This window comes from Falco peregrinus, chromosome 2 (assembly GCF_023634155.1).
Source record: "Falco peregrinus isolate bFalPer1 chromosome 2, bFalPer1.pri, whole genome shotgun sequence".
NCBI lineage: Eukaryota > Metazoa > Chordata > Aves > Falconiformes > Falconidae > Falco > Falco peregrinus.
The window spans coordinates 122,331,857-122,351,525 of record NC_073722.1 but is presented as its reverse complement, the minus strand read 5'-3'; the positions used below and the strand labels follow the sequence as shown (position 1 = coordinate 122,351,525).

General features: G+C 43.4%; 1 protein-coding gene across 2 annotated transcripts in view; it reads right to left on the bottom strand.

Moving 5' to 3' along the window:
- The window catches only part of RAB11FIP4 (RAB11 family interacting protein 4), a 130,383-nt gene that overhangs the window by 58,679 nt on the left and 52,035 nt on the right, over positions 1-19,669 (bottom strand). For both annotated transcript variants that reach the window (XM_005230706.4, XM_027777260.2), the window contains exon 3: positions 18,208-18,296. In XM_005230706.4, coding sequence (XP_005230763.1) covers positions 18,208-18,296 — 89 coding nt within the window. The remainder of the gene's footprint in view (positions 1-18,207; positions 18,297-19,669) is intronic.

The window sequence follows — 19,669 nt, the reverse complement described above, 5'->3', positions numbered from 1 at the left end:
ACCATCCCTCAAATACAGTGAATGCACCACTCCTGACGACAAGCACGCAGCCTTACAGTGGGATAGAAGCAATTTTGTGCCACTTGTGTACGCCAGCGTGGGCACCACACTTCACGACCATCAGCTCCGAATCAAGCCTTGCAAATTTTTATAGATGCCTTCAGGGATTGGAGAGTAACAGCACACACACCTCTGGCCCGAGACACCAGGAAAAGGCAGGAAGGCTGATATGATAGGGAGAGGCAAGATTTCCCACACTAGCTCCTTCCAGCAGAATACCTAATTACTGACCTAATTACTTAGAACATGCTTGTTTGTACAAGGGTGCAGCAAACTTATAATGCCACCCTTGACTATTTTTATAAAGCAGATTTGACAATACTAATCTTGCTAGGCTAGTAGCTTCATAACTAGTGCAGGTAAGCAAGAAAGGCATATGCCTTAAGCACCATCACACCAGAGCTTTGATCTTCTCCCTGGCTGAGTCAAGGGAGCCCTGCTTTGCACTCCACCTTTCATTTGGGCAGGCTCTGCAGACAGAGGAACAAGGAAAAACATTCTGGAAAATTATTAACCCATGAAATTCAGTATCCAATTCCACCTACATGTGCAGAAGTACTGTTGAATGTTATACATGCTCCGATCTAAAAGCTGGGCTAGCAGACAGGGCACCAGCTGAGACGTAGGCACAGGCTCCCACTTGGTGATGGAGATCTGTGACCTCAGTGGTATGTAGTTGCCTGGCTCTTCTGGAAACCAATCTGACTCTGCCACCTACCTGGGCCTTATCACTGAACAGCTCAATTGATCTTCAAACTTGGGATGAAAAACAATTTCCTAGCTCCCAGAGAAGCTGTGACATGAATTCAGTAGAGCCTATGAAGTACTTTGATAGTATAATAATGGAATAAGTATTGTAGATAGTTTTTATGCTAATTCCTTCATCTACATATCTGTGGCTGCCGCCTCCAGGAATTTAACAGATACACGGTATGCAGAATAAATCTCTCAGAAGTAACAAGTCTCCTTACAGAGTTTGCAGATCACTTTCACATCTCCCCACCCTTGTAGGGCCACCCTACACTTGTCCCTCCAGGATAACTGAGAGCAGCCTACTGTAAGATGATGGTGAGTGACTGCCTCAGTGCACAGAGCCTGTGAACTATGCTGCTTTGCACATCTTTTGCACCAGCCTTAGGGGGAAGCAACCAGGGTGGCAACCCCTTTAAAAATCCCCTAATGACAAAGGCCATGCTCACCCCTTAATGACAAAGGCCACACTCACCCAGCTCTCTGGGACAGAGATGTGTGGGCAGCCTTTCCTGGCTGATCCATTGTTCCAACTAGTGTTTTCCTGCTTGGAATGTAAATGCTATTAGTGCATCTCACAGTCAAACCCTTCTGTTGGGTTTATCCTTAATTCCAGATAAATCAAAGCACCTGGGCGACCAGTCCCTTTGGAAACCACAGAAATCAAGTCCCTGTGCATACTGGTGACACAAAACCTCCCGGGTCTCCTGGCCATTGCCTCCCTGGGAACGCTCAGCATTGCAACCCAGGCGCCAAGCACACTGTGTTGAACTTTGCCTCTGTGTTACCCCTTAGCTAGACAGCTCCCAATTAACAACTTTGTGTGAGCCCACCAGCTCTAGACAGTATTTTCAAATGTGACCACTGTGAAAGGAAAAAAAAAAATAGGTCAAGAGGATTATACAGGGTGACTAATGATTGCTGCATGCTGGGCTGAGATGTGAAGTCTGGCTGTGTTTTCAAAGGTGCATAATAATATGTCCTTGTCTGACCTGTGGTGCTGTTGACACTTTTTCTGAGTTGATGCCTTCTCACAAATCCCCATTAGGCTGGAAGCTTGAACGGCCACCATGAATGATGCCAGCGGAGTGGAAGGGCTATCAAACTTTGCAGAACTCTCATTTAAGTTTCACTTCATTTCTTAAAAGGCAGGCAGCAGAGGCAATTACTTAACTGTCAAGCCCTTCTGCAGTTGTTGGCTGAGGGACATGGCTGCTGTTCTCAGGCTGTGGGGTACAACGTGTTAATTCACCAACAGTTCCCTGGAGCTAGTCAACAAGTAAGGGGCTATTCTGCCGAGCACAGCCCGCAGGTAGTCAGGGAATGCACTCTGCTAGCCAGCTTGCCATTCAAATAGGCAGAACTACTGATTTTATCCTTATTTTGCTGATAGGGAGGACAACACAATATGATGGAGGGCATGGTTCAGCTGCCCTGCCCAAAAATCACAGGAGGTTTGTAGCAACAGAAAAATGAATTCAGCTTTTTTCTCTCTTGGTCCTGTGTTTATAGCATTAATCCTTCCTTTCATTAACAGGAAAGTCAGAATTAATTTTTCTTATCTGACAAATGTTCATTAGCCAAGTATTTGTATCACTCTCTCCATCCTGGTCACAGAATTATGTCCCTTTCTAGCTACAGAAATTGGAAGAGAAGGCAACATAGCTATAGTTGAACGAAACCTATAGTTTCCCATAGGAACTCTGAAGCAACAAGTGATCCAGCAGCCTCAGACAGTGACAGAAAACAGCCTTTTGTTTCTATTACCATTCCTTCACGGATAAGAGTAAAAATGTAACTGTAGAGAAGATTCCTCAACAAACACAGACATATCAGGAAAAACATAACCTCTGGTTCAGCTTAACTGTGAGGAAGATCTGAAAGACATTCCACCTCAGACAGCAGAGGCCAGCCCTTGCATATGGGCTGTTGGCAGCCTAGCAAAAGACGGGTGTGATGATGCTAGGCTAGATGATGCTGGGCCCTAGACATGGAGCAGGGAACAGCAGGTGCAGATCGGTCGTAGGAGGCAGGATACCTTCTTTGATTCACGTAACACTTCTTCAGAATGCTGCAGGGAAAACTCTCAGCTTAGGAGAAACATACAGCTGTCCAATAAAGCTCATGAGTGTGGGCAAAGTTTTGACAATATTAGCACTATCAAGACCTTTCTGAGGTGCCATCACATTAATTTTCTACTGCTTTTCAGCAATGTTCACATTTATACAAGGAATAGAGGAGCGCAGTATCTATGTACATCCCATAGTTTCCTTTAAAGATGAGGTTTTTTTTCTTGAAGACCAGTTTTAATTCCCAGGAAATTCTACACTGGCAAAAGAGCAGAAATTCTTAGTTATAGCAAGAGCAGTCCTCTGCGACTGAAAAGGTACAGCCCAGGCAGGGCCTTTCAGCAGGGTCCCACTAAGGCATTGTGAACTCCAGGCTCAGAGAGGGCCTGGGCTCCCTACCTCAGCCCCCAAGGTACCGCACAGAATTTAACAGAGATCAATTTCTGCTCCATTGTTAGGTCTCTGCAATCACAGGCTGAGAAGAATAGTTTTGCACAAGCTCCTTGATTCAGATGAACCCAAAAGTGGCAAGAATACTTTCCTTGCTTTTTAAAGAAAAGCCTGTCGGAGGCAACAGACTGATTGTTCCATAAATCAATTTCTTTTCCAAGTGTAAAAGCTCCAATTGCTCATCCCCTGTCTTTCATCCTAATTAAATTGTGATATGAAGTAATCAGCAGTATTGTCGGTGGCCCTGGTGCTGCACAGATACTTCTGAATATACAATATTAGAAGGAAACGAACCCAATGCAGAAGATTCCTGCCCAGCAGCTGCACCAAGACTAGCAGTGCAGGCTGGAAACAGCCATGCAAGACCGAGACACTCCGTGGCCGCAGGGAGAGAGAGCCCAGCGAGGGCCCTGCAGTGCCCCATGTCCTGTGAAGAACAGGTCATGGAAGGGCTCCTGCCTATGCTAAATGTGATGTGGCTTTCTCCACCATTTCAGCAGGGAGTAAACTACCTCCAGTTACCTTTCACATTCTGTTTCCATAATCTGGTCAAATTAAAATACTGAACTACTCTTAAACAGTGATCCCTGCCCTTGACACTCACCTCTCCCTTCTAATTAATCACATTCAATATGGAAGTGTTTAGATACCATGAGAAAAGAGGTCCTGTGAGGCAGTGAGTTGTCAGCCGGGGGGAAGCTTTGGGACCCCATATCATCTAAGAAACAGTTACAGATGGTGAATTACCTCAGGAAACAGAAACGCGTGTGGTCCATGTGGCTCTTGTTACCCACCGGTTCTCGTGGAAGCAGCAGGAGTGTGAAGGCAGCCCCAGCCTGCTGGAAAAAAGCAGGAGCTGCGGAAAGGATGTTGTGCCTCTCCAAGTGGACCTGCACAAGCCAGTCCCAGGGAGCTGTGCTAACAGAGATGAGCTGTGAGCAGATAAGGGAGGATGTCCTAATGCAGATTTTGCTCCTGGGAGCTGATTCAGAAGAATCCTTCTCTCGAGTATCAGTTCCCTCATAAGAAAGAAGATATTGCATATAAAGGTAAGTCTATACATAATGCAAGCATCTAAGTCAAACAAAATATGAACATTTGGTACAGTAAATATTGATGTACCCTAAGAGTACTGGTTTCTTCCCTTTCTCATCTCTTCCGTCTAAAATGAAGTGGCCCTGTCTTCCCAGGGGAGAGAGAAAGGAAGAGCTCCACATGACAGGCACTACAAAATACAATCAAGACAGACTGTTTCTTCCTGTAAAGGTTTTTGATCTAATGAGACTATATACAAGCTAAAGGAAAAGCACGTCACTCAGCAGCACAGCAAGTAATGACCTGGCTCTAAGTCAAGAAACATCTGACAATTTTGTTAATGAGGAAAAATAGTAATTTTCAATCACTGCAGAGAAAGTGCTCCTGGACTATCCCCGGCCCTAGGATTTTGCTTCATGAAGCACATGGGTCAGTGTTATTCAGTACATTTCACTGCTAAAACTTTTTATTATAGACCAGCAGGATATCAGTTACTCTTGGCAGGACATCTTCTATGGTATCTGAGTACAAACCCTTTCCCCTTCGATTTGAGTACCACGACATGACACAGGATGTCTCCTGATAGCAAAGTTTTGTCATGGTGCAGTAATTGGAGAAGTCTTACTCGGTTTCTTTATAGGCAAGGAATTGTACTAGGCAACAGGTGAAAACTCTGAATTTATTGCACAAAACTCCCTTCTATAATTCCCCTGTAACATCACACTGTTGGCTTGGCAATGAGACAAACAGAAAGATTTTAAGTGCAGTTTCAAAATACAGTGGAAATAGAAAGCCATAGAAAGCCAGTGATTTACTCTTTCACTGAACTGACAGCTTCTCAGATGAGAAACCTGTGACAGCTCCTGCAGCTAGATAACCCTGCAAAGAGAGATTCATAAAGGGATGGCTGTTGATCCTTGTGCTGAAGAGTTCAGAAGCAGAAAAATATTTATGAAAGGCAATATTTATCTATTAGTCTCACAAAATACTGTGTGTTACTGATTTCCATAAAAATCAGATCTCAGAGACACAGTGAAATACTGACTTCATTCATTATTTAGGTCTCCCTCGTCAGTTTTCCACAGGGAAAATAGCAACTTATGAATCTCTCCCTGGTAACATCTGTGCAAGCTCATTTAAAAAAGCCAAGAATTTAATAAAGCAAAGACTGTTGGTTTATGCTAAGATTTCCACAAACTCTTAAAGCCCAAATACCATGTCGAGGTAGGGTACATTGCTTACCAGTCTAGAGCCCTCAGGTTTTTGCAGTACATATGCATGTAGCAAATGTCCTGCTGGAAAGGGAGGGAGAACACCAAACAGATTCTCAGCATCTCTTCTTCAAGAGACACACTCTGTGCTCCCAGAAAAAAAAAAAGCAAAGCTATAGCAAGCAGGTAGAAAATGCATGGATCCAGTTTTAAAATGTGTGTACAACTGCACAGACACACAGATAGGAAAGGCCTCCTCCCCCATTCCAGAAAAGATTTGCATTATTTTACGGGCAGGACTGATGTCATTTGGACAAGGCCTAAACACCTCAGAACAATGGACTCAGCATCCTCAGAATTTAACATTTTTGGGTTGTTGCTGATAAGGTGATCACAAAAAGGATGCAAATTACCCACGACAGTATTGGTTTCTATGATTGAGGTGGTGGTGAGGGGGGGGGGGAGTGGTGAGAAACAAAGAGGGAACACTTATTTTTCACTTTAGACACAGGCTTCGTATATGTCAGACAAAATTGTGAAATTCCTCCTCCAAGTTTACTGATTGCAATTTAACCAGAGTAAAGACTTCTAGTTCAATTAAGATTGTGAGATTTGGTCTAGAGGTTGCACGGTGCATGGGATCCTTTAGGACAACTGGGGGTACTAGATAAAGTTAACTATTTGCAGAACATCCATTCTCCATAAGTAGCAGGTGAACAAGAGAAACTATTCTAATTACAGTTCAGACTTCCCAATTGCTTTTGCTTTAATCTCCCAAACTTTAACTTCCTTTTTGTGGCCTTAGCTTTAGTTTCATCTGATTCTTGAGAATTCATCTCCCCCTCCCTTTTTCCTGCATTCTTTGTTGCAGTCATTCTGCGTATACATTTTCGGTAAGTTCTCTTTGCATACCCATCTCCTCAGCGCACAGAGCTCAGTTCTGCACACACACTCTGCTCAGAGACAGTTCTGCACTGTGAATGGATGAAGGGAAAGTAGGACATGAGTTCTTCATTCAGTCTCGATGTGAGCTCTCTTGTACAATGCACTGAGAGAAAATTCTGTTGAACACAGTGAAATAATAACTGGTCTATCAAATATTGCAGAGTGTAACAAGAAGCCAGTGGAGCAAAGATCCCAAGAAATGCGCTAGTCTAAAATCTTGAGATTTATGGCAGAGACCTTTTAGAAATCTAAATATGACAAGCCATTTTAAGTTCTGAAACTCTGAAAGACAAAAGAGAACCCTGGAGAAGAAGCTGTAAGAGTTGAAAGGAGGCATATATATGGGAAAAGTTCCTACAGTAACAGTCCTAAAAGCTTACAAGGTGGGGAAAAAACAACTCAGCAGGAACACAGGCTAATTTCTTTCATGTTCTTAGGTTGATTTTCATCATCTAAGAATCTGACCAAGAGTTCTTAGTGGTTCCTGAACACCCCTCCCTGTCTGGACAGGTTCCCATCCTCCATGCACATGCACTAAACTTTTCCATAAGCATGCCTTAGAGCATTGTAACCATATGGTCCATCTCCTGATGAAAGACATATGCCCCAGTTACCCCCAACAAATCTTGCTCAATGACATTAGCCTTCAAGGACACAGTAATGGAAAACTCACTGGAGCAACAAACAGCAATAATCTTTTTTTGAACATACACATACCAGTAATAAATGCAGAACAGTTACCAATATAGGAAACGTCTTGTGGAGAATATGTAAAAATACTTGAGGTTCTGCCTATTGTTCTGTCTGTGACCAAACAAAGCTAAACATGTCCTATCTGCTGCTGGAAGAAGGTGGTAGCATATTCGGTGTGTGTGAGTTGAGAAATTCCCCCCATTTTAAATGAGGTCAGGCTTTGTATACGGTGTTATGAACATATTGCTACCATGGGCAAGAAAATTTGAGTACTGCACTATTCCATAAAAGTGGCTGGCCAAAGCTCTACAATATATTTACACCATATTTATGTAGTTGGGATGTATCTGTCAAAGGGTGCAAACCTGCAAAATTTCTCTCCTCCAGTCATTATCCAGCTTTGGCTCTACGTGGTGCTGTACAAACACATACTGAGAAAACCTTTGCCCCAAACAATATGCCGAGTTACCAGAGACTTACGTAGAAAGGCAACAAATGAACAGGATTCACATGAGGGATGTCTCCTTGCAGGCTCTCAGGCTCCACAGCTAAGAACAAATCAAAGCCTCTTGCAGCAAAGCCAAATTGTTTGTTATCACAGTCCTATTTACACAGGCTGGCTCCAAGGAATCATCCTTTTTGATACGCCTTTTTTTACCTTACCGTGTCTACTTTTTATGCATTCCCTTCCCGAACACTTCCTAGTCATGCTGGTTTGAGACTAGGCTGCCAGGTTCACACTGTCAGCCCAAAATGCTCATCAGCATTTGCATCAACTCTGTATCAATATTGCCATGGCTACATTATTATTCCAACTTAACCTTCCTTCTAGCTTATCATAATGCCAAGTACCAAAACAAGCCTGGGATCCAGTGTACACATCCACCTAAACAGGTTACTCTATCTCACGGCTTATTCCCCAACTGGTATTAAGAGTCAACTGGGTAATTACAGTAATAGTCTGGGTAAAAAGGTGAGCCAAATAGCAAAACTCCTAATTAACAAGACCTCTCAGGGGCCTAATTAATCTTGCCTGGGTTTCTCTAAACTTAGAAAACGTAACAAATGACAGTTTCTTTCCTATTTCTCATCTGTTTAGACTGTAGCTCTTGGAGCAAGGACTGTTTCACTCTACTACTAGACAGTGCCTGGCAGGCAGCAGTCCCCACACCTGGTGGCACTCCCCACCAGCCCACACACCACTCTGAAACCGGTCCAGGCTCTGCAAGGACCCTGTCAAATGGAAAGAAACGATCTCTCTGTTCCACTGAGCTTAGCATGAACTTCAGCAGCCTCTCCTCGGCATGCAATTGCTCAACAGAAGCTGCATTTCTCTGCATCCTTAATCTAGACAGGGCCTCCGTGTCCCTGATTGAAAGAAGGTCAAACAGCCCATATCTCTCCTCAACTTTTAATCGCAATTTCATGCTGTTATTTCAGCTGCTGGAGGCGGTGTAGCACAAATCCCTCAGGAGTAATTCCTAGATACTGTCTTGTAGGCTGGCCTACTTTTTCTTCCTGTTCAGTTACAAATTGCTTATCACAGCCCAGATGTGTGACAGTCCTGGAAAAGCTTGCCTCTACACAGACAAATACATTCTCCACTGCAGATTGTAAAAAAAAAAAATAAATAAATAATACAAAAAAAATCACATTTTGATTCTTTTCCACCTTCTAAAAATAGACAAGATAATCAAGATCTAATTTTTAGCTCTATGAGCCCAGCTGAGTATAATGGTTTAATTTTAAACAGTTCCATTGCCTCTGATCGAGGACAGTGGCACAGTCCCCCCGGCAGCACCTCGTTGGGGTAGTGTCCCACAGCAGGAGGCAGGGCTCAGCAGGGCTCAGAAAACCAAGCAGGGGGAGACACTTGAAGTGGCAGGCCAAAGTCCACGCAGTTTTGTGGGGATTTTTGGACACTGCAAGAGCTGAGTGTGAAATAAGAGAAGAAGTAAGTGGGAACGGTGTCTTAGAGCTTTCATAACTAAGAAATGTGCTGGGCAATGTCATGAACGGCATGGGTCACTTTGGTGGCGATTCTCGAGGCTACTGAAATCACATATTTGAACACTAAAATATTGTGGGTAGTATAGCAACAGCTGCATGACAGAAAGTATTCCTGTAAGATTTCACCTATGGAGGACTTTTTTGATGTGAGTAGGAAAATTCCTAGCAGTACGTGCAGCTCTTTTGTTTTGAAAAATGAGAGAAGCTGCCTCCAAAAAAATACACTGCTCTCAGTTTGGTCAGAGAGGCTAGAAGGCAGAAAAGAAGCTTTGTTTGCTTGTTCAGTGAGGGATTTCACTGGTTTTGTTTAGCTAGAACATCTCTTTGTGGCTGACTTTCTCTCTACAGTTTCATAATAACCTGGAATCTTGGCTTTATCAACCAGCTTTTACAGGTCTATACAGAACTTTCTTCTTCTAACAAAAAAGAAAAAAAAGAAAAAAAAGATAAACTTACTTAACCCAGTCCTTTTTACTAAACAATTTAACTACATTTCAATTTTACAGCCTTCCCACTGCAAATATTCCAAGAACACTTTATGTCCCAAAATCTTCTATAAATGCTGCACAGATTTCTCCAAGCAGCAAGGAGAAAAGATATGAAGCAGAAACAAACAAACAGAAAAAAAAAAAAAAGAAAAAATAGCCAGTTTCAAGTTTATGAACTGGAGAGCAAAGATACCTTCATCTTGTCACACAAGTGTCAAGAAACCCACCAAACGCTACATGTACTGCCTCTTACGTAGCTACTTTTATTACAGTTATTTTGGTAGTCACCAAAGGCCATATATCAGAGTCAAGACTTGCTCACCACCCTCTGCCCAAACAGTTTTATTTCTTCCACAGCAGTACAGTACACAGTGAGTGCTGTCACAATATTTCTTTTGCTGATGTTGTTAAGAATGCTGTATTCAAGACACACTACAAATTAAAGTGGACAGATTTTCAGTACAGCAAACAAAAGGCAAGAAGGACTAAACCACAAAGCCATACTTACCTGAAGGATTAAATCAATAGGGATGTAACTTCCTTGACTGAAAGAGACCAACTTTTAGCTTTCAGTCATTTCATAGCCCCTACCCAAAGACTGAGCCACAGCCTAAATTGGTTTATCCATGGAAAGACAAGGACAGGAGGAATATTTTGCCATGGCAACTGTCAATTCCATAAAAACCACCCGCAAAACTGTGCTCAATCAGAAAATCAGCAGATGAAAAGCTTGAAGATAATGCCTCAGAAAGAAAAATAGGGATGAGACAGAAAATGTCTATTAAACAAAGGTTCTGACAAAGAGATAGGTGACACACTTTAAAATGGTAAAGCTTTTGAATGCTATACAAAATCCCACCTGGGCCACTGAATAGAAATAAATACTCTAAGAAGAGTCATAGATAACAATAAGTGCATGAGGTGACTTTCCTACAGATGCTGGAAGCACACTACAGTTAGAACTTCAACTCTGTCACCAAGTCACAGCAAGGATGGGTGAACCAGGCAATCACCCTTCCACCTGTTTCAAACCACTCAGCCAAATACAGTCCTAAGAAATGGTAAATTTTGACTCACACAAGTCCCTGTCTGAGACAGGGAAGTGAATGTTTGGACCTTCATTGATTTAAGCTTCTATTACAGGAGGCCAGTAGTTCACCTGAAAGAGCAGGTGCTTAAAATTTAAGCCAGCTAACTGGCAGAATTTGTGAAAAAACACTGACTTACAGAAATTCTGCCCAGCTTCCCAACCCCAGAAAGATGGCAGTATCTGAATAAATACTACTGCACTGAGATACTCCCTTCTGAGGACTACGGAAACTCAAGCAACCTCACTACCAGGTCACCCCCAGCCCTGGGCAGTGTCCTGCTGGCCTCAGACAGTGGGATTGCTTTGGAGGCGTTGGGGCAACAACTGGGTGGGAAAACATTTCTCCCAGCCTGGGAGCTTTTAGATTTCAAAGTATTTTCTTGGCCCAGGTCAGGATGAGAAGGTCAAAACCTTGGATTTTTCTCAAAAGAAAATCCAAAACACATTTTTAGAAAGGGAAGAAATATTTTTTCACTGGGCCAGAGCATTTCACTTCTTTTGTATCATTTTATGTGTGTTTTATACAAAAACCGAGCAAAAAAAACAAGTCAGAGGAAAAGTAATTTCCCCCTTAAAAATGTCAGTGTGTGATGTTCCACCAAATCAAAAATTCGGACTGGTTTTGAAAAAGAAAATAATCCTCAATCTCTTTTATGGCTGTTTTTGGAGGAGTCAGCATCTATTTTGTTGAAAGATACCTACCTTGCCCTGAGTGCAAAACTGCTCATTCTCTATACAGCAGTTCTTCAGGGCAGCTTGAGCAGCCGGAGAGGCAGATTATTTTTATGCAGGTGTTCTGTACCAAGGACACTTATTTTTGCATGTATGCACAAACCCAAAAAATATAATTCAGAATACTGTCAGGTGAAAGCAGGCAATTTCCATGTAAATTAGTCCCAAATGGGGGCATGCTGTGCTTTTCATTGCTCTTGGTAATCGTTCACTGGGGGTTCCTCAGCAGTTGTAGTTAAAGTTGCTTTCTGATGCTTGGAAAAAAATAGGAAAAAAATGAATTCCTGAGAGTGTTGCCCTTAGAGGTTACAATAAACTTCTCATCGGTGCAGACAGTGTGTTGCCTGTGTATAATCCTGCCTAGTTCTACCTAGGAACATGGACTTTTTAATGTCTGTAACTGCAAGGCTGTGCTTTATCAAGCTTTTCTCTCCCCTCACCCCACAGTGAGGGATTCAGGCAACAACCATCTCAGAAACAACCCAAGGTGTTGACCTAGCTCCTGCTAGGGTCCAAGAAGTCTTTCTACTGATTTCAGCAGGGGCTGGGATCAATCCTTGGGCTGGGCCTCCCAAACGGCTATCCCTGAAGATGTCGAGCATACTTATTTCACAGGGGATGCAGCAGAAGCTGAGGGGAAGGACAATCTGGCAGATTTAGGAGCACCAAATATAAAACCAGGGAACCTTCTGTTTCCCTTAGCACACCCAAAAGAGAGGCCTGAGCCAGGACGTTCCCCAGCTGAAGTACTGAGGAACATGTATGGCCCAGGTTTTGGCTACTGCAGGAATTAAGAAGCAGCCTCTCTTCCAGCTTCTTGTTGAAAAACATTAGGATGAGCTGCTCATAACCACAGTGTGGGTCCTACAGCGACAGCAGGACAGAAAAGCCCACCAGCAGCTTGGTAAGGGAAGCGAGTTGCAAACATGCGCTGTGCTGATCACCGTGTAACATAAACACCCCAAGAGTCTCAAGCACAGGGAGGGAAGTCTTCACATACAAAGCAGACATCCAGCATCTGCAGGGCTGAAAACACCATGGGAGCCAAGAATGGTTGAGTATGGGTGGTGGAGAAAACTGCAGGCTGATAAGAAACAGAAAAAAAAAAGAGCTTAATTTGCTGTGTTTAATACTGCTTCTACTTACCTCACAGGCTGTTATTTCCCCTTTGCTATCAGTTGGAAAGGATTTCCAACTTAGTAACTTCTTAGCTGCTTTGCCTCTGCTAAGACAGGAGCGTCTCTGCTAATGCTACTGCAGAAGGCAGTAGGAACGATGCATTTTGCATTGTTAGGCAACACCTAGGTTTAATGTTAGGAAAAACAGTCTCAAGAAAACCCTCCTGACAAGTAAAGTCAATCATTTTGCCCCAGAACACTGGCAACTTGATGGTCTAGGTGGAGTCATTGCTTCAAAACACAGCATATATGAGATGAAAACAAAAAAAAAATTCTGGTTATGGACTCTGCAAAGTTTCCCCACTAGATCTGACATCCTTCACATGACTTTGCTACAGCTTCCAGAAGGAAGAGTGAGCTCAGTACAGCAAGGGTGCACAGACCCAGAGCAAACTACGTGGGAAGACATTTTTTTGGAGGCTCAGCACTGCTAGGTCTGCACCAATGATAAAAATACATCAACAGTCAAGCTCTGAGGAATGTGTGGTGCTATCTTTAGTGAAGATCTGCATTAACTTGTGGTGGCAGGTTAGTACTATCCCTTGACTGTCACTGTCTTCCTGGTGGACACCCCCCAAACTAGGCAGAACAGGCTTCTGGGCAACTAGAAGTGATAGGGCAGATGTTTCTTGGGGTCAGGTAGGATTTGATGTCTTTACTTGCTCCGCAATCCAGAGGAATTTTTTCACTAGCAAATTAGCATTGCTGCAGCTGCTAGCATGCCCGGTGAAAGGGTTGTCCTTAGTAGAGAATTAAAAAAAGGAAAGCTTTATTTAAGATGGGAACAAGAAGAAGAAGAGAACTGCAGGTTTGAATTCAATAAAATAGTCAATGCTTTCCTGGGCTTGCTTTTCAATAAATAGCAAGAGACAGCACAATCAGAGATGATAACTGCAATTCCAGGCTGACAAAGGCAAATGGCCCTTCACCTTTCCTCAGTCCAGCTGTGTCTTGACTGCTACATTCTTCCACAGCCTAATGAAAACCCCATTTGGATCAGAGTCTTTTTCCAGTGCAGGAAGACCCCCTCTGTTCTGACACAGGTGTTAGCAGATACTCTCAAGCAGCTAGTGGGGAAAAACTTTTTTCAGAAGCCAGTGGGGGACACCTAATTGCTACTGAAAATATGTTCACAGCAGCTGATCAGCTAGTAGACCCAGCTCCATCCCAGAGGCAAACACAATTTATTTGTCATGTTTCAACAATTTTTCTGCTGTTCATACAGTGTACTTAATCACTTGGCAGGCAGGCAAACACACACAGGACTGAAAAGGCAGCTCCATCTTTGACATCCAGCAATCATCCTGTACCTTGTTAAGAGGCAGATTCACTCTCTTATTAACAGGTGAGAGCAGCAAAAAAAAAAAGGAAATTGGCAACTCAATACAGCAATAATTAAGAAGAAAGGAACAGCCTTGTTTAAAACAAGGACCCTGTTATTATTATATCTTGCAACATGCTCTTCCACTGCGTTTGCACGTATGGCATTTGGACATTGATTTCAGATGAAAAGGTAATTACATGTAAAAATACATAGTCTGCTCCCTCACAAGCAGTTACTCAAATAGGTACCCTGCTACCTAGTGGTGAGAGGCTCTAAGATTTGTCATTCAGCCTCTTCTGTCATCTACTTGGGTGATCTAGATTCAGGCTCCCTTCAAATCTGAACAGCCAAAATACACCAGGTGAAGAGCTGAAAAAGCCAGCTCCTGTCGCCAACACCCTTTTCCCTAAACTTAGATGCTCAGACAGAAGAGCACCTAGACCCAGGTCATCTCTTTTCAGGGCCTGCAATTCACATCTTGGCCAGGAAGCTGAAGACGCCGCCAGCCTAATTACCTCTGAGTCCTGTGGCTAGCACTCCTAGCTGGCTAGATGCCCAGGAAGGCCCAGAGCCAGCCATTTGGAAATACTAGACACAGGCACTTTGCATTGTTTGAGCTGGCTGAATCTGGGTCTGGGTTTTCACACACATCCTTCAGCTGTGGACTTTTGGTTGGTTACCATCTCCAAAAGGCTATCCAAGAGCTCTGAAGTGCTACCAGATGCTTGCCACAAAGCAAATCCTTCATGCTGGCCTAGGGAGACTTTTGTCTCCCTTCAAACTGGAGCCAAAACAAGACTTGAGGCCATAGCAGCAAACACTGTGAAAGGAATTCAAGATCAATAAATTGGCTTCTGGCAAATTCAAACATTTCTATTATCTCTCTAAAGGCTGTAAGAGACAGGAATTATACTAATAAACAGCACTTGACTGAAGCAGTGCCTCAAATGGAGCACAATTACAGACCTTAACCAAATCAACTGACTCCGAATTCATAGACAGAAGGGGCAGGTTTATACATAGGTCCCGGAGTTGAGGAGCTCTACAACTGCTAAATCCTAACTGCAATCCCATCCTCCTAAGTTTGGACCAGCTTCCTCTGGTCTGTCTAAAAAGAAAACGTACTGTTTGCAACCTGAATCAATGCTGATGGAAGTCAGTGGGAGATTTCCCACTGATCTGAGAGTCCTGTAGCAAGCAAGTGCTGCTTTTTGCTTTCTGTGTATCACACCTTAACAGACTTGAGCTCAAAGGAAGAGCTCTCCATTCACATGAAGTATCACTGACACAGCCTCTCCCTATAGACCATTAGAAAGCTTCCATGGAATGGTCTTTGCATTTCAAATTGCATATACAACAGGATTTTTTTCTCTTTTTGAACAGTGTTTTCTCTTTTTAGAGTTAAAAGCTTGTTGCCTTTTGTTCTTGTTTACACTGAAGGAAAATAAAAATTAAAAGCAGATCATTTAGAAAATGTCAAACAAAATGCCCCAAGCTCCTGGTATCAAGGGATTTTATGTATCAATTTAAATTAATTGCATCCAGTTGATAGCAATTAAAGGCTGGAGGGTTGGCAGTTTCTTCGTCCCCATTTGACTCAACATACATAAACAGCTGGATCAGGTCAGCACCTTACCACAGCTCCTGCCACTTCATCCCACTGCTTAGCACTACCTTTACCTCTTCAGGTTTCTGCCTTTGGGCTCCAGAAAGCTACAATACAGGAGTGGGCACTTGGGAGGGGAAGCAAAAGTGAAAACAGGAGATATAACATGGCACAAGGATAAATCTCCTCTTCCTCTGAAATCACACTGTGAATACAAAGACAGCATAATAATGAACCAGCTCAGTACCTGCCTTTGTGCAAGTATGACCCTCTGGGTGGAATAAAAAAGATGCATTCCCTTTTAAAATATCTATTAGTGCCATCACAACAGACGTATCCTGCTGCTGCCTGAGAATTTGATTACACCTGAGAATTAAACAGACATGCAAAAGGTATACTGGGATGAAAATCAGATTAGACAGGCAACTACCATTTGTGCCGTTGGGAGCTGCCCATAAACTTCACTACATCACCAGGAATTCACACTCAGTAAGGTCTGGGAGATGCAAGGATAGCCTGTACGTTTTCAGTATGTGCTTCCTTGGGAATGGGGAACAATTTCATCAACAGTGATAACCCTGAATCCACCCGGGCCTCAGGTCTCTGTTTCATCAGATTGAAAACTCCAACCTTCTGCCACAGCAGAGGATCTTTGCCAGTGCAGGCTGCTCACAGCCTTTCCCCAGTCTCTAACTGACATCTAGCGAAGAGTTGCTAAACTGCACCTGAAAGACCTGGAGGTTGTAGATGGAACGATCCCCGCGGAGGGCTGCTGTGCAGAGGAGCTGTGGGATGAGCATGGGGTGTACGACAATGTGCACTGTTTCCCGTCCTCTCCCCACCACAATAGCTCATCTGCCCCGTAGGCAGGTGGGGAAGAACCTGGTTCTGCTCAGAGGCTACAGAAGTACTGCCTTGGCCCAATTAAAGTGGGCAAACACAGCTAATGGACTCGGCTGCAATGGTGCTGCCCACTGTAGGGACCATACAGGGTGGCTGGTGGTGTCCTCAAGTCCTACCTAGGCGTTATCAGCAAGGCTTCCACCACAGCACTGCCAGATCGACTCTCTGAAGAGGAAGGGTCACCCTCTTCCCCCTTCCTTTCCCAGAGGCACAAATCTAGAACTCAGACAGGAAACTCATCTGCTGCTATCAGGATTAGCAACTGCAACTCCCACCGTCAGGCTCTCCTGGAGGACAGGTGGCAGGAGAGGTGCAGTCTGCGGCCATCTCACAGTTTGTCTTCAAGCACTCTCCACAGCACATCTCTGAGTGACAGCAGATGTGAAATCCTTGAGGAATGAAGACCCAACAACCATGCTGCCTGCCTTCAAAGAGTGTCAGAACCAGCCCCCAATGTCTGCATAGCAATGGGGAACATTTAGTGTTTGCAGAGAGCCTGCTTTCCATTTTATAGCCTCCATCATCTACTGCAGAACGGAGTTTAGTTTATGATCTCTATTAAGGTAACCAAGCAACAGCATGGTGGTATCTATGTCAACAGTTACAATAAAAATAAAGTTTTAGAAACAAGCAGAGTGATGGTGGTGTCAGCCTGCCACAGCCCAGGTACTAAAACCAGCCTGTCATTTTCATCAAGCAAAAAGAGCCAATAAGCTCAGACAACTCTTCCTTACGAAGAAAGTTTATGACCAAATTCTGTCCTCCTGTTTGCAGTCATGGAGTGCTCCTTCTGTCTTGTGACAGACATCGTCTGCACTGAGGTGAAGGAATGTCTCTGTACTTTCTGTATGAACAGTGGAAACCATTTTGTATAGTAACACCATGAAGTGTAACACCAGCATGCTTATCATGTCTTTCCTCAATGCACAAGTATTGTTCTCACACTTCACATGGGAAGGTAGAACGCCTTCTCTATTGATTTCAGGGTCACTTGCAGTCTCATAACAGCATTGACATGCAATCCATATCTGAACATACAATGCTAACTTTAATCTTAAGAATTTACATGGGTGGAGATGATTAAAACCAAAGCAAAACGAAGGAGAGACAAAGATGTTTAAAGGAAAACTTAACATTGCCCTGCTTGTTAGACTGAGCGGACACTACCAAATCAGAGGATACAAATGAAGACCTTTAATGGTTTGAAAATATGCAATACCCACCAGCCAAAATACTATCAAGGTTACCAAAGGTGCATTGCTTCTGCTTCCCAACAGCTGTCGTGTCCCTGTTTATTTTCTGCAGAAGGTCTCTTGAGGACTTGTTCACCTACAAAGTTTGACCGATTTAATTAGATACAAACCAGTGTTCTCTGCTTGTGTGGTGCCAGTGAGCTTGTATGTGGTATCTCCCTTCACAGCCACGCGAATACTGAGGCTTGCAAGAGGAACGCTATCCAAGTCCTAAATACTCTCGCACTAGACAACAGGCCACCTTGTGTTAAATGCAGCTTAAACGAGCATGGAAGGCTTGCTAGCAGTCATGATTATAGGAAGGGTCAATAGGCCAAGTAAAAAAACAGCGTTTGCAATGACCCAACTACACATCCCTCCAGGGGCTTCCTCAGCCCGCTAACACGAGACAAGATTAGCGCTTCTCTTACCTGGTAATAGTAATCAACGTACTGTGGCTCGTAGTGTCGAGGCCCAGAGTTTTCAGGAGACAGGACATCTTTTAGTAACTCTTCACAGCCTGGCAAAGAGAAACAAGAGCAAATGGTCAGGCTAAGAGTTTGTATCCCCACAGATTGCATGGACAATGGAAGAAGCAACACAGGTTTGTAGCTAATCTGTATGCACAAACCCTTGAAAGCTAGCTCTGGAATATGTTTAAATAACTGTAACGAAGTCCTGCCTTCAGAGTTCTGCACAGCACATATTCATCATGTGGCATGTACATAGGTGCAATCACACTAATGCTGACTCTCGGCGTGGATATGCTACATTGCAATGAAAGCTGAATACCGCTTGGCAAACTATCCTGTGGGATAGAAACCCACCCCTGACCAACCCAAAACTCTGAAGTCAAACACTGGATTTGCAGGCTTGGCATAAGCCAGTTGCTATTGCACATTAGTGTCGGTGGAGCTGCTTCTGATTTTCTCTGGTCTAAGCTACAAAGGGGCCATACCTAAATGTCACAAATTCCCCTTCAAAAAGAGCTGGGTCCCAGAGCATACAGTGTTTGGCAAGCAAACATCTATGCACCACAACTGGAGATTTTCAGCTTCTGTGTTTGCTTTTGTTAACAAGCACATTAACAGCTGGAAAAATCGATGTCTGTGTTTCCCTCAGTCCTCTCATCTGAAAACCTGAGACAAATATAGAAACACTGAAATCACCAAATGCCTCATTCCCCATTAATTACCAATGACCGCACTTGGCATCTTGAGCTGCAGAAGGCACTAGTATCAGGCCAGGTTATTTTAGAATAACCAGCTTACAGCCTTGGGCCTAAACTGTGTGAAACCTTCTCAGCATGTGTTGTACACTATCCTACTTGGAAGCTGCAACTATCCAGCTCTATTTCTTTCTTCCTTCCCATAACTAGTGCAATACATTTGGCTGTGACATTACACCACTGATACAAGGCAGGTAAACCAGGAGAAACAGTGTGAATGCACAGGTTTATACTGTTAGCTGATCTTATCTCTTGTTTTTACAATAAATTAATAACATCTGTAGGGGTGAAGTTACCTTGTGGTTATGGAAGGGAGCCCCTTACAAAGGAAAGGAGTACTTAAAAGAACAGCCTAATATGGTGAATCAATATGCTGTCCCTGTCTCTCACACACATGCGTATGTCAGAGGCAGTACATGGTGAATGAAGCAACTATTACAATCTCAGGAGTGTCACATGGACAACAGGCAGCAGGACTTTTTTTCCCTTTTCCAGCTTCTACAGCAAAGCGAGATTCTCAAGTGGCACAGAGCAGAGAATAAATTAAGCTATTAATTGCATACTTCTGTGCATTGTTTGCTCTGCTGGAGAAGTCAGTGGGCAAGAATGGTGTGTTAGGGTCACTTCCTAAAGCGGAGTTCACCTGGGAATAACAATTCAAAAAA